This window comes from Barbus barbus, assembly GCF_936440315.1.
Source record: "Barbus barbus genome assembly, chromosome: 41".
NCBI classification, from domain to species: domain Eukaryota; kingdom Metazoa; phylum Chordata; class Actinopteri; order Cypriniformes; family Cyprinidae; genus Barbus; species Barbus barbus.
Genome location: NC_136719.1, coordinates 6,576,910 through 6,593,095, shown reverse-complemented (window position 1 = coordinate 6,593,095; position 16,186 = coordinate 6,576,910). Strand labels below are relative to the sequence as shown.

The following is a 16,186-nucleotide window of genomic DNA, read 5'->3' as shown; positions in this document are numbered from 1 at the left end:
AAACAGTGGCAAGTGTCTTTTTCAAACTTTATTTCATTATAATTTTATTTCATTTGTTATTTTGTTTCATTTTGTTATTTTATTTTATTTCATTGTTATTCTATTTCATTTTAATTTTATGCTATCATTTTATTTCATTGTATGTTGCCATTTTATTTTCTTTCATTTTGTTATTTTATTTCATTTTGTTTTTTATGTAATTTTGATATTTTATTTCATCTTGTTATTTTGTTGTTTTATTTCATGTTATGTCTTATATATTTTAGGTTATTTTTTTATTTTATTTCATTTTAGTTTGTTTTATTTTATGGTATTTTCATTTTATTTTATTTTGTTATTTTATTTCATTTTATGCTATGTTTCATTTTATTATTTTATTTCATTTTATGCTATGTTTCATTTTATTTAGTTTTTAATTTATTTTATTTTGTCATTTTTATTTTATTTTATATTTTATGTCATTTTATGCTTTTTATTTATTATTAATCGTGTTTTTAGTTCCGATGACGTTTATTTTGTACGTCAGCATTCGCTCACGCATGCGCAGTGCGTACACTTCCTGTTGTCATTATTTGTAGTATTTGTGCATATCCATGTCGCTTGAAATTATTGTATTGTTTGCCTCTGCTCACACCTCGTTACTTCATGCTTACTTTCCTTTTCTCCGCCGTTTTTTGCGCCACATCTCCGATCATCAGTCATGTTAAAGGCAGAGATTTAACTGAGCAGGAAATGTCCCATTACAGGTGAGATTTCTTCATGAGCATTAAATATATTAATATGTACCAAATAGATATTACAGCTGCTCTAACAAGTATAAATGCATGTCAGCTTTGCCATATGCTCATGTGTAAATACAGAAACACACTAGTCACCTGTAGCCTATGAGTATAATGCCTGATCCTGCTTTGAAGAATATTGATGCTCAGTCCTGTTTAATGCTCGTTGGTTTCATTTGTCTCAACAGGGACAGAATAAAGTCCATGTTTTATCATGCATACAACAGCTACTTGGAAAATGCATATCCCTATGATGAGTTGAGGCCACTGACATGTGATGGGCAGGACACATGGGGCAGGTATATTATGTGCTCAAACTCTTTCTACCCATACCTCTTTTGTAAATGACAGCAGTCCATGTCGGTCTTCGTCAGACTTGAAAGTCTTTAGATGCATGCACCTGAATAATCGCCACCACCTCTGCATGGCATCTTAACTAGTTTGATCCCTATATATCATGAAGAGACGACAGATTATGTATCAGGCGTGCAAATCCCAGGACATCTTTACATCTGTTAATCTTAGACCTGGAAATTATAGAAAATGGATAAGAACAAAATGTCCTGTTCTTCACAGTCTTAAAATCTAGCAAATCTATAAATCCTTCCCAGGTGAAAAAAAGACTTCTATAATGTATTTAAATTGCTTTATTATTTTACTACAAGTACACAAATATTAATATCTTACCTAAAGTAGATCTGTTTTACAATAACTTGGGTTCCAGGTCATATTGGTTTATTTATTTTTAGTCATTTCAAATCTAGGCATGATCAAGTTTGTTTGTGCTAGGCTCAAGAGTTATTTATTTATTGAAAGGTGAAGAAGCGCCATAATGCCTTCCTTGTCAGACTTCTTTGACTGCCAAACATATTTTACTGGATTGCAGTTTTTCATGTAAATAGCCCAATTTTTATTTATTTTACAATGTATTTTAAAAAGTATCACCTGAATGGATATTTTTATTTTGTGTTAATCTTAAATTGTTGATTTTTAAAACAATTTTATTTTATTTTTCATTGTACAACTTTTATTCACTTTTGCTCTTCATCTGAAAATGGCCTTACTGCTGACATGACATAAAAAAAAAAGTTCAGCAAGATTAAAATAGCAGCCAGGCTCTCTTGATCCAATTTTGCTGGTGTAAAATTTAAATTTGACTTCTTTAACATTCAGTGATGTCTTTGGCCCTAAATACCACTGGGAAAGTTGGTGCAATTGTATTTTTCAGTGGCATTATTCACTCCTGTTTCTTACTGTGGAACTGAACGACTGAGTTTTGTCTGTAATATATCTCTCTTTTTGAAACATCTAATTATGACAGGGAGATTTAGAAGTCATATTCCCTCATTCGAACCTCTCTGTTTGTTTCCTTCAGTTTCTCCCTCACACTCATTGATGCTCTGGACACACTGCTGGTATGACATTATATTCAGCAAGATTGTTCCATGCCCTGCAGTGTTCAGATGCAGAGAATATGTTTCCTTTCTGATCACAGATATTGGGAAACCACACGGAGTTCCAGCGCGTGGCCACACTGCTCCAGGACACGGTGGATTTCGACACGGATGTAAATGCGTCTGTGTTTGAGACGAATATACGAGGTAAAGTCACCAGCCTTATTGGATGAATATCACAAAGCTTTATTTCAAAATATTTTGAAAAATTGTAAATCCATTTAATAAATAAGGATTTTTGCATTACTGTTAAATATTGCAATGTGCATTATTGTCATGCAAAACAGAATATCTTACATTTTTCTTTTAATTTTGGGTAAATTTGCTGATGCTGTAGCACTGGTCTGTAGTCACTGACGTTCAAGCAGTTTGACCAGTGCATGTGTTGATGTTCTGGTCTGCTCTGCAGTGGTCGGTGGGCTCCTCTCGGCTCATCTGCTCTCCAAGCGTGGCGGGATGGAGGTGGAGGAGGGCTGGCCCTGCTCCGGACCCCTCCTGCGCATGGCAGAGGACGCTGCCCGCAAACTGCTGCCTGGTGAGGGAGCTAACATATGCTTCAAACCATAATTATAAGTAATAGGGCAATTACGTCGCTGTCTGAAACACATATAGCATGAATCGTTTGTTGCAGCTTTCATTTGTGAGTCACTTTGGATTAAAGCGTATGCAAAAATGATTAAATGTAAATGTTAGTGCACCACAGTCACTGAGCAAAACGGCTTTATACTGTTACGATGTCGGTGTTATTGTAAGAAAATGAACAATGTGTAATATTTTTGTAATATAGAATAAAGAAATCTCGGCCAGATGACGTGAAATTGAAAACTACACGCTTATGCACAAATGCGATATGCAAAGTGTTTATGCATTTTTATATCCTCACTCACATAGTCTGATCGAGCCCAATGCTTTATGGGTGTTAAAGTTTTTCTGCCACAGCCCTTTTTCTCTATTTTCTCTAGTTATGTAGCACCGATTTAAAAGTAAAATTGCATTTCTACAGCATTGACAGCCAACTATTATTAAAACCCCATCTTGCCAGGAATGAAATACCCCTTTAAATAAAACTATAAAAAAGTAGTTTTGCTTAATTAAAATAAAACTGAAATAAATTAAATATTAAAAACTTAAACTTAAAAAAAATTTTACTTTTTTTTTTTTTTTAATAAAGCTAAGTTAATATATTAATGTACAGCCTACTGTAGTAGTATATAAATAATACTAAAATAATGAAGGTTAATGAGTGCATATAATTTTATTTATTTATTATGATTTTTGTAACAGTCAATTTATCATTTTTTCATCAATTTAGTTCATAGAATATGTATTGTATTTCCTTGTATTAAGCCAAAATATATTGATTTGAAAAGGTACATCATACATGGTAATAGTTCTCACAGAAAACAAAAATAGTTCTGCAGGTGTGAGCAGTATGAGCATGCAAGGATACGTCCAGAAACCCATGTAATATATTATATTTTCAATTTACTACACTCTTAAAAATAAATGTTTTCACACCACAGAAGAACCACTTTTGGTTCCCCAAAGAAAGTGTTTGGTGCAAGAAGCTTTTTCTTCTTGGTGTGAAGAATATTTAAAGATCAATTTCCTGCTAAGTAAATAATCTGAAGAAGCTTTTTCCACTGTAAAGATTTTTTTGTGCAATGGAAAGATTCCATGAATGTTAAAGGTTCTTCATGGAGCCATAGATGCCAATAAAGACTCTTAATTTTTAAGAGTATATGCTAATTTGGCATGCTGTATAGGAAGGAAATAGATCATGAATATTTGATCATAACTGAATAATGCTGTCAGCCTCTTCTCAGCTTTCCAGACCCCCACAGGGATGCCATATGGCACGGTGAACCTGCTGAGGGGGGTGAACCCCACCGAGACCCCGGTCACCTGCACTGCTGGAGTGGGCACCTTCATCCTGGAGTTCTCCACCCTCAGCCGACTGACTGGAGACCCTGTGTTTGAGAACGTGGCTCGCAAAGCTCTCAGGGCCTTATGGAGAACACGCTCCGATATTGGCCTGGTAAAATCTTTTGATCTGGATCAAGCCGTTTGTGGGACAGTCATGACACCAGAGTCCAGCATTCTTTGGTTTTAACTCCACATTATGCAATATTAAAGGAATGCTTCACCCGAAAATGAAAATTTGCTGAATATGTACTCACCCTCAAGCCACCCAGATGAGTTTTTCTTCATGGGAACACAATGCATTACTTTCCATAAGAAGTAACTATGTAACGTAATAAGTTACTTTTTTAGGGAGTAACGCAATATTACTTAATAGTAATTTTCCCTAACAGTAAATATGAATACAAAATATTTAAAATGCATGCAGTCATTTAAAGCGTGAAAGCATATCAAATGTAATCCTGCATTTTAGCATTGCAGTTTTAGTAATAATAACTTGTCTGTGTTTGATGGAAATTGATTTGTATAAGCTACAATATTTCAGCAATTATTTAGCAGCATACATATAACATATATTAAGAGTTGGCGTTTAAAACAATTTATTAGATGTCAAATATGGGGGGAAGAAAAGTCCAAAAAATATGAAATTTTGAAATAATAAATCTGGCGTTCACTGTTCTTCTCATTTTTTCAGGTGGGCAACCATATAGATGTCATAACCTCTAAGTGGGTGGCTCAGGACGCAGGCATCGGGGCGGGAGTGGACTCATACTTCGAGTATCTGGTAAAGGGGGCCATCATGCTGCAAGATGAGGAGCTGCTGGCAATGTTTCATGGTAAACACTGACATATCAGTAAAGCAATAACTGCAGCTGTTACAATTGCTATTAGTTTTGATAAGAATAGCTAATTATAATTGCTGTTGATCTTCCTTTATCTTGCCTGCGTGAAAGCATTATCAACTTTCAAATGTGTGTTGCAGAATTTGATAAGTCCATAAAGAACTACACTAAGTTTGATGATTGGTATCTGTGGGTGCAGATGCATAAGGGAACGGTATCAATGCCTGTGTTTCAGTCTCTGGAGGCGTTCTGGCCTGGACTGCAGGTGAGGAAGCAGATCTGTCACCAAACTCTAGTCCAGTGTGTTACAAGACAAAGGGAAAGCACCAGTTTGACTAGTTTTAAGTCTTTGTTATCTATATACTGCATGCATCTGAGAGTAGAGTTCTGTGGCAGCTTGTAATGTACATGTGTTTATCAGAGTTTGATAGGTGATATTTCCAGTGCCACAAAGACCTTCCATAACTACTACAGCGTGTGGCGTCAGTTTGGAGGACTCCCGGAGTTCTACAGCATTCCTCAAGGTTACACAGTGGACAAACGAGAGGGGTACCCTCTGCGCCCAGGTATCTATAAAACACATTGATTTAGAGCCTTATAACACATTCCTGTGTCTCCTGAAGATTTCTAAAAACACAGTTTTTAGTATAGGAACCAAGCTTTGAAAATGTAAAGACATGATACATATAATTTTTTTTTTCTTTTTAAGATTTTGTAAGAGGTATAACCATTTAAATAAATATATATATAAAAAAACACATATATATATATATATATATATATATATATATATACATACAGTGCCCTCCAAAAGTACAGTTAAACAGTAAGGCCAATTCCTTTATTTTTGCTGTAGACTGAAAACATTTGGGTTTGTCATCAAAAGATGAATATGAGATGAGAGATTAACATTTCAGCTTTTATTTACAGGGATTTTCATCTGGATCTGATGCACAACTTAGAAGATAGCACCTTTTGTTTGAACCCACCCATTTTTCATGTTACCAAAAGTATTGGAACATGTGACTGACACTGTATACACTGTATATATATATTATAGAGAGAGAGAGAGAGAGCTGAATTATCTTGATGAACATGAATATTCATGCATAAACACTATAAACAGACAACAAATGTGACATAATACACTATATCAAATAAACTACTAAAAAAGAAAAAGTTTGGAAAAATGTTGTCCACATTTTGCTCTGCTGCCACCTTTTAATAAATTACTGCAGCATGAAAATTCATCTTTTTCATTAAAGAATTGAAAGTTTATGCAAGTAAAATAAATATATTTAGTGAAAACTCTCTAAAGAGAGTTAGAGGGTTAGCGAAAATAGAGAGGTTTCATAAATTTGGACTTTTTTTGTGCCAAATGAAAGATCATGTTGATTTCAGTGGAGTTAGTACTGCTAACGCTCATTTAATACGTTCATATACATTTTATATAACAATATATTTCAATAAAGTTTCTCACATAATACAAATGTTTTCTTGCATCACACTTGTTTTGCTGTCGTTCATGTATAATTTTACACTTCAAAAATTAATTTTTAGTAATTTATTTATTTTAAAAAAGTAAGTGTAGTAATGCGATTTGTTTTCTCTCATTAATGAGAAGTCATTCATCAGAAACGATGTGTTTTTGTTGTAAAATATGACTATTTTAGAAGCTTATGTTGTCAAAAATATATTTTTTTATGCATTATAAGGGTTAATATTGCTTTAGGGCTGGCATACACTACACAGCATTTGCCCTGAATTACAGCCTGGATGAGACGAAAATCAGAATCAGTCTGCAGATTTGAGTTGACAGATTTACAAAACATCACGTAGAGTGCAATGGGCACAGATTTTTTTTAACGTCAAGAGTATAAACATGAATGTATGATGCCCTGTCTTTCCTTCATAACCATTTACAAAGTTGTCAAATATATAATGCTTACTGTTTAAAAATCGGTTCTGATTTTCTGAGTTTTCCAGCTTTTAGCAAGCACCACTACTATTGCTCATTCCATTTAGAACACAACCCTTTAAAACACCACAGCAACCGGGAACACTCTAGCAATGCTCTAACAACCCCTTATAACACCTTAACAAACACTTGGCAAATAATGGGCATGTGGGCAACACATTTCAAATGGGCAACCATCACTTCTTTTTTTTTTCCAGATAATGTCAAATCTGTTTTGTTTTGGTTTTTTTTGGCTGTAAAGTTGTTTGATTTATATGAATGAATGAAACTGAAGTAACCACTCTGTGTGTGTTTGTGTTGTACAGAGTTGATCGAGAGCGCCATGTATTTGTATAAGGCCACCGGTGACCCTACATTCATGCAGCTTGGCCGGGATGCAATCGAGTCGATTGAAAAAATCAGCCGGGTGAACTGTGGCTTTGCTACTGTGAGTGTCTCAGTTACATTTCAAAATGAGTCTCAAAACAATATTGAGGCTAAAACCAACACAGTCCCTAAACATTGTGATATTTGTTGTTCTGATCTTGTTGTTTAAAAAAAAATAAAAAATAATAGGTTTCATAAATTTGGACTGTTTTTGAGCAGTCATGAGTATTAAGTTCAAGGAATATTTCCTGATTTCAGTAAAGTTAAAAGAATAGTTCACCTAAAATTTACTGAAAATCTACTCTCTCTCTCTCAGACCATCCAAGATGTAGATGAGTTTGTTTCTTCATGTGAACAAATTTGGAGAAATGTAACATTACAACACTTGCTCACCAATGGATCCTCTGCAGTGAATGGGTGCCGTCAGAATGAGAGTATAAATGCCTCATTCATTCAGTCTATCACAGTGAAGTGACAAGCTGTATCTTTGTAAAAAAACAAATTCATCATTAAGACTTTTTTTTAGACTGAAGTGGTGTGGATTACTATTTATTGTGGATTATTGTGATGTTTTTATCAGTTGTTTGGACTCTCATTCTGACGGCACCCATTCACTGCAGAAGATCCACTGGTGAGCAAGTGATGGAATGCTACATTTCTCCAAATCCTCATTTTTTAATGAATAAAAAAGGAAAGAAATAACATGGCAATATGCAAAACTTTGAAATGTTTGCACATTCAGTCAATAATGAAAAGGTTATTAATTGAGACACTGTGTCTCAGGGTTATGTTTCAAAATGCATCTGAAAATGGGATATTAAGGCTGAAACCAGCACAGTCCCTAAACATACTCATCTTTTTGTTTCTGCCAAAGGTAAAGGATGTAAGGGACCACAAGTTGGACAACCGCATGGAGTCCTTCTTCTTGGCTGAGACCATTAAATACCTCTACCTCCTCTTCGATCCTGAAAACTTCCTTCATAACACGGGCACAGAGTTCGAGTTGGGCGGCCTGCAGGGCGACTGCATCCTCAGCGCGGGCGGCTACGTGTTTAACACAGAGGCTCATCCGCTCGACCCCGCCGCGCTCCACTGCTGCAGCCGATACCAGGACGAGCGCAGGGAGCTACAGGACATACTCATCAGTGTCTCAGAACCACTCAGGCCTGCAACGGACCAATCGGAGGAGACGCCCGGTGCCAGCGGCTCACAAGAGAGCATTGCACTGAAGCCGGGAGAGAGGAGGAAAGCTCGGGTGCTCTCCTGTCCCACACAGCCCTTCAGTGCCAAACTGGCTGTCATGGGTCAAGTCTTCTCTGACAACTCTTGAACAGACTTTCTCTCTGTCAACAGTGTGTAAAGATGTAGATTATGTTTGTAATTTAACTTTGGAGAGATTAAATGTTTTCTAAATATGTGGATTTTTTTCCACTCTTTTTATTAAAGTTTTAGATGACAAAAGTGTTGGCGTTCAGTACGATCATTTTATCAAAGCGTTTTCATTAGGGATTTGGGTTTTTTCCATCCCGATACTCCTCAAAAAATGAATTTGAATGAGGTAAGGGTTTTACAAACACTGCACATATACCCTCATTCATTCGGTCAAACAATGAATATTGTCTAGCCATTAGACAAGCTTTTAACTCTTCTTTACGCGGTGTTCTAGAGATAGGAATCTCAATGTTGAGCAATAAGAAAGAGATTATTTTTCCGACATGTCTCTAATACTTCAACACTAGGTTGATCTATAAATTGATTTAACTCAAACGTTGCCATCTTTAAAAGAAAAAAAAAAAAAACAACGTATAGGCAATAAGGATAATCCAACACACTCCGGAACTACTTACCTAACCATCAATCCAACTATAACCTAACTAGTCTTCAGAGGGTACCGATTAAGAGATTGCTCTCTCCCCCGGAATACCTCCAAAAATAATAAAGAAAAACAATAAACAGCAAACCGTTGTCAGGACTGGCGCTTATCACTGCCCTGCTGCCTTACTCTAACCGGAGAATATCCAATTATCCAACTAGAGCAATCAAATTAATCAATCAACCTAAAAAAACATCGGGATAATATCCCGGACGAGCCCCCATTTATGTTACGAACCCCTGTTTAAGATGCTCGCTGAGAAAGGGGTCAGCAACATAAAGAATAAAAATGATCTGCTTAATAGGCCACACAAGACCAAACAGCGCTGCTTAACTGAGATTTTAATACTAATTCTACTGTGTCATGCTAATCAGTCAAAAAAACGTATTTTCTCTTCACGTGAGAAAGCAAATGAGAGCCAGAGAGCAAAAGTTTGTATGAACGTGCCTTCAAACTCTTGCCCATTTTGTATGCCAGCATAAAGTGAAAATGGCACGACTGTAGCTCCGGACAAAGCCTCTATTCTTTTGGGCTGGGATTAGCGGATTCATAGCTGCTTTAACTTCCTTTGAGGCAAATAAACAAATTGACCTGGGTTATTAGCAATTTCACAGTACACATTATCGTAGCAGCTCTAATGTCTCAGGTATTTCCAGATGATTATGAGTTATTCAATAGCATGTTCTGCTGTTGTGACTCTTGATTGGTGTTACAGGTCAAATGAAGCAGCTTTGTGTGGCTTGAAGTCTCTCCTGCTGTATTTATTTAGTCAAAAATACTGTAAAACCAGAAATATTGTGAAATATTTGTTTAAAAGAACCGTTTTCTATTTGTATAATTTGTAAAATGTAGTTTATTCCTGTGATTTAAAGCTGAATTTTCAGCATCATTACTCCAGTCTTCAGTGTCCCATGATCCTTCAGAAATTGCTGCTCAAGAAACATTTATTAACATTGTTACATTTTTACACTTATCATTGATACATTTTGATGAATAAAAAGTTAAATAAGAACATTTACTTTAAATAGAATTTATTTGCAACTTTATAAATGTACTTACTGTCACTTTTGATCAATTTAATGCATCCTTGCAGAATAAAAGTATTTCATTTTTAATTTAAAAAAAGGAAGTGAAGTATGGCAATAATGTTTAATTCATTATTATTATTTAACAGTACTTATACAGCGTTTATTGATCTAGGTTTGTTCATTTCTACATATTTCTCATATATATTTTAATAGTTGTATAACATTACAAACAAACGTAAATTAACAATGTAAATACAATAAATAACTTTTGTCGTATTTTCAAATTAAATAACATAATACAGTAACATTAACCTAGATAAATAAATGCTACATAAGATTGTTCATAATACTTAATGCACTCATGTTAACTAATTGAACCATAAAGTGTTATCTATATTCTTTGTCATTAAATTCTATGCATTTACAGTCATTGCACATGATCAATATAGCTATTCTGTGGAAAGTGTAGGCCTGTAGACTCGTGTGTTTTCCACAGGGAGATCTTGATCTCAAACTCCATCTCCTGCTGCTCACCTCCATCACAATCCTGGCTAGTTTTGCCGAAAACATGTGACCACGTAGGAGCCGACGTGATTGGAGAATCCCCTGAGAACTTTCCGTTACATTTAAGAATGCCCTTCCTCTTCCTCCCGTTACCTGTCCCGATTTTTTCCACGTCCTCGCCAGTCACTGCCGTACCGTTTCCAGCAGCCCTAGGCCTGTCTGTGTACTCAACCTGACTGTAGAGATTCTTCAGGATGCCCTTCGTCGTCTGGTTGTGGGAAGACGATTCAAGAGGCGACAGCAGAACGAAGCTGCTGTTTGAGATCATTGTTCTTTCCTTATGTTTCTTTCTGGGTAGAGTAGAGGCGCACGGTTTGCTCTCTATAGCTTTGGGACAGTTTAGGTTTAGCCACCAGTGGTTAGCGATGTCTTCCACAGTGGCTCGATCTTCTGTTTCCACTGTGAGCATCCATCTGATCAACGAATGGGCCTCTATAGGAAGGAATCATGATAAATCCTACTCATGATGTTACTTTGATGGGCAGATATATGGGAGTGTGTGAATCTCACCTGACAGGACATCAGGGGCTTTATATCGTCCATGGCGGATCTGCTCTTTAAGGATGCTGTAAGTTGTGCCATCGAAAGGCATGGAGCCATAAATCAGAGCATATAACAGCACACCCAGAGACCAGCAGTCCACCTGGGATATAAAAGGAGCAAAAGCATCATTTAAAATGTGTTTAATGTACAAATATTGGGATTTAAACGCCCTTGTTAAAAAGAAGTGCTCTTAATTGTATTGAATGTGCATTTGTAGTGTACTTTCAATTGTAAAATTATAGTTTAAAAAAAACTTTACTTGCAGATAATGTAAAATTAATGAGTATTAACCAGTATGACTTTCTTCTATGAACTGATATTTTGAAGAAAATTGGTAACCAAATGGTTTCGGCTCCCACTGACTTCCATTGTATTTTTTGCGCATACACTGTACTGTGGAAGTCAATGGGACTCATAACCCTTTGGATGCCAACATTCTTCAAAATACTGTCTTTTATGTTCCAAAGAATAAAAGAAGTGTCAGAGGTTTGATACGATGTGAGTGAATAAATGATGACAGAATCGTCCTTTTTGGGTGAACTATTCCTTTAAATGTTTACTTTTTTAATAGTGCTGTCAAACGAGTAATCGCGATTAATCGCATCCAAAATAAAAGTTTTTGTTCACATAATATAAGTGTGTACTGTGTATATTTATTATGTCTATATAAGACTGTGTATATTTTTTTTATGTCTTTTATTTTGGATGCGATTAATCGCGATTAATCGTCTGACATCACTACTTTTTAATCATTTCAAATTACTTGTTTTACTTTAAAGTACATTTAAAAGAACACTTTAATAATCTTTTGGCATGTTTTAAGGAAGTAGACTTATGCACATATAATGTCACTAATTAAAATTTTAACTGTAGTGTGTTATGATACATGTAAAATGAATGTAATTGTACATAACAAATGTGTAATTACAAAAATATCTAAATACATGACCTAGAAATTTCAATAGAAATGGCATTAACATATTTTTGTCAGTACATATTACTTTAACCATATTACAAAGACAATAGAAGTAATTATGAAATTGCATATAAAGATGTACTTAAGCACCACTTAGGTTGGTCAGAAAGCACTCTAATCTTCAGATAATTGCCTTACTTTTAAACTATAATACATTTTAATTTAATTGCAATTAACATGCAATCAAGAGTCAAAACATTATATTCAGCTCACACTTAAGTACATTACATTATTTGCATAATAAGTGCTCTTTTTAAAAGCATGCTTAAGTGTACTTTCACAAAGATGAGCAATTAGAGTGACTGGTGAGGCAGGAAATGTCACCTCAGGTCCGTGGTAAGGAAGTCCACTGATGATCTCTGGTGATGCATACAGTGGGCTCCCGCAGAACGTGTCCAGACACCGGCCTCTCATGTAGCGGTTGGACAAGCCAAAGTCAGCTAACTACAACAAACAGAGCATTTATAGATCAAACAGTTCTGTATTAAAATGGGTGACCTACTTCTATTTATTTAGTGGAATCTATTTCTGATTCATAGAGGGTGGACAAAAATAGCAGAACACCATTTGAAAGGAGGTTAATTTTTGTAGTATAATTATAATTAGAAATGCAGCGGCAAAGATGAATTGTATTACACCACCCGTCAAACACTTGGACACACTTGACTGAATTTATTCATCTCATGAGCTCAAAAACATTTGATATGAGGGTTTATGCTGAATTGCTTCCAATTAGATTTGTAGACAAAAACAAATTGTGCATACATACAAAATAACTCTCAATCAGATTCTGCATGTATTTAAGGGCAATTCTCAGAGATACCTAATCTGGTGTGAGAAACTAAATAAGTCATCTTTCATCATATTTCCTGCATCCAGTTACCAAATGAAGACAAAGAATGCCTTCAACCCTGTCTGTGCTGCTATGAGGCAGGATGAGGTATACACAGCTATTTTGCTTGTCATCTGATCCAGTGATTGCTCATCTATATGGTTTTGGAATGACCATGGAATAAGGCAGTACTATTGTGCAAAATAATGCTGCATTGTTCCCTTATAATGTTCCCATATTCCAGAATGATGACGCCCCTAAACAAATTGAAGAGTGATTTCATAAACACCAGGATGAAGTCAAATTCATTCCATGGTCATCAGATCTGCACATCCTTAAACCTTCACTGGGACGTTCTACTTTTCAGAATGAGAAGTTGATTTATACCTTACCATCCCTCACAAAAGTTTCCAAAAAAAAGAGAAACAATAAGTTGGACAGATTCCAAAAAGCTGTCTTGTTCAGGACTTCAAGTGCTGACACTTTTTATTTACATCTGTAAATAGACTATTGTAGTTTTGTATTTGTTTACTTAGTTAAACATTAGACTGCTAGCAAATGATAGCAATAGCAGTCAATTAATTACTGCAAAATTAAAGAACATAATTACTATTGTAGGAATTTAGCAGAATTTATAACGGGTTTAGAGGGAGCTAAGACAAACAGCAACACAATGAAAATTAACATGGTTATAGTTAAACCATGGTAACCACAAATTAACAATGGTTTTACACTATATAGTTCACCGTGGTATTTGTAGTAAAACTCTGGTTATACAATTGGTAATCAGTCTGGCAAAAAAAAAAAACATGGTTACTTTTACCATAGGCCTAATAATAACATGGTTCATTTTCCTTATAGGACAAAACATGACCCATGATAATGCAAAAACATGTTCAGTGTAAGATTTTTTCTATAAATATATATTCAGGATGTAGCTATTATTGAACCAATTTTGACAGTTAGGTAAGATAAAACAATAACATATAGTCCTAATGTAATAATATTTTCTAAAATAAAAATATACTATGTGCAAACAAATTATAATTAGGTGGTTGTTTTGCAACAAGGTGGAGATGTGTTGATGAAAAAAAAAAAGTGAAAAAGTAAACACACATAATGGACAGAGAGATGTCAGGGAAAATGAAGAGACTAAAAAGTCAAATGGAAGTTCAACTGATAACCTTGAATTATTTTGCACGGCCTCAGCCTTAAACTTTTTTATGTGATGATGATGATGATGATGGTCGTACAAAAAATATTGTTGTCCGTGGTTTCAAATTTTGTTGTGGGTTTATGGGATGGCCTGGATGAGTGTGAGATTTCCCGGCCTGAAATTTTGTCCCAGTCCGCCCCTGTTCTCCACTGTACTAATGATTAAAACAAATACTATCGGTTTTTTTCCAAAGGATTCAAAACCATCAGTCTCTGTAATGATACCATGGATGAAAAAATTAAAACGCATGAATCTTTCGTCAATTCTCTATCAAGTCAGTTTGAGTTTGAATTGTTTACCTTCACATTTAAGTCTTCGTCCAGAAGTATATTCTCCAGTTTGAGGTCACGATGAACCACACCATTCTGAGGAATATCAAGAGATTTTATATTTAGAACAAGAGGCTCCATATAAATACAAACATACTATATACGAAATACATATATACTGTAGATAGAAATACTGAATGCTATTTTTTAAGTGCTGAAGTTTGTTTGATGTATTTGTAGGTCGACAACTATGAAGATAACTGTACAGATAATTGTATTAATGTTCACACCAACACACAATATTGTCCTGTTTATCATAATCAAGCGCTGCCGCTTTAAATACTCCACCTCTTTAAAGTTTGTGGATTCTGATTGGCTGTCAATGATTTTAGTGTCCATCAGCTGGAAAAATGACTCTGAAAGTGATTCCAATTATATTGTTCCTCTGCGTTATAATCATTACATAGTAGTTGTCATCTGGACTTCACTTCTCATAGAATCAGGATGATTATTAAACCTTCATATGTATTGTTACAGTTATCATGCTTGCTGTGAATAGGCCTTTATTCAGTTTTGTAATATTACCAAGCAAAATAACATTTGATAAATTTAACAGCATTTTGTGGCTGAATGCCTTTTCAAGAAAAACCGCTCATACACAGAATGAATGGCGTGAGATTTTAAAAAGATCATTGTGTTCATTTACTTGATGGCAGTATTGCACAGCAGAGGTGATCTGTCTGAAGAAGTGTCTGGCCTCGTCCTCTGACAGTCTCTGTTTGTCCTGAATGTAGTCATACAGCTCTCCTCCGCTCGCGTACTCCATCACCATCACAATCCTCTCTCTGCTCTCAAACACTGACAACACAACGCATTTCATTAACGGAAAGACCTCTCTGGATACACACACACACACTGATGGTGTGAGACCGTTGATGTGATGTACCCTCATACAGACGGATGATATGTGGGTGCACAAGAGAGGCGCTGATCTCCATTTCTCTCTGGATGTGCGCTCTATCCAGATCATCCCTCAATCTCTCCTTTCTAATAGATTTAATAGCCACCTGAAGCACACAAACACACCACTGAACCAAATACATACACCTGCCTGTTAGTATATGAGTCAATGATGAATGAATTTACTCAAAAGTACATGGAAAATGCAATTAATACAGACTTGAATAAACCTTTTCTGCCATGGTCTGTTTTCAATTTCTCATACAATTCATACTGATTTTTTTACTGACTACTTTTTGTGTGGCTTGTAATCGGCAATGCTTAACTGACCAGTCTCATTGAAAGGCTTTAAAATGTTAACAATCTATATTATTTTTTTATTCTAAACTTATTAGTCATTATTTTTGAAAAACTCGTGCCTGGGACGATTTTAGATTTGTTTAAAAAAGGAAGTAACAACACGGAATAACCTTAATAAAACTGAATATAACAAATGTATTCCTGATTTTAAAGTTTGTGATATTTATTTTGTTTTTAACATGAAAAAAAGTGTTTTTTAAAATTAGTAATTAAGATATGCGAC

The 16,186-nt window shown here is 35.2% G+C and overlaps 1 protein-coding gene across 1 annotated transcript; it reads left to right on the top strand.

The window, feature by feature from the left end:
* Positions 1 to 525: 525 nt before the first annotated feature.
* Positions 526 to 10,218, top strand: LOC306860190 (ER degradation-enhancing alpha-mannosidase-like protein 2). Its single transcript, XM_079401758.1, has 11 exons — positions 526 to 746; positions 968 to 1,078; positions 2,155 to 2,194; positions 2,275 to 2,380; positions 2,643 to 2,768; positions 4,060 to 4,271; positions 4,851 to 4,992; positions 5,139 to 5,263; positions 5,420 to 5,564; positions 7,282 to 7,403; positions 8,217 to 10,218. The coding sequence occupies exons 1-11, from the start codon at positions 646 to 648 to the stop codon at positions 8,670 to 8,672; spliced, it is 1,686 nt and encodes a 561-aa protein (XP_079257884.1). The 5' UTR covers positions 526 to 645; the 3' UTR covers positions 8,673 to 10,218.
* The last annotated feature ends 5,968 nt before the right edge of the window (positions 10,219 to 16,186 follow it).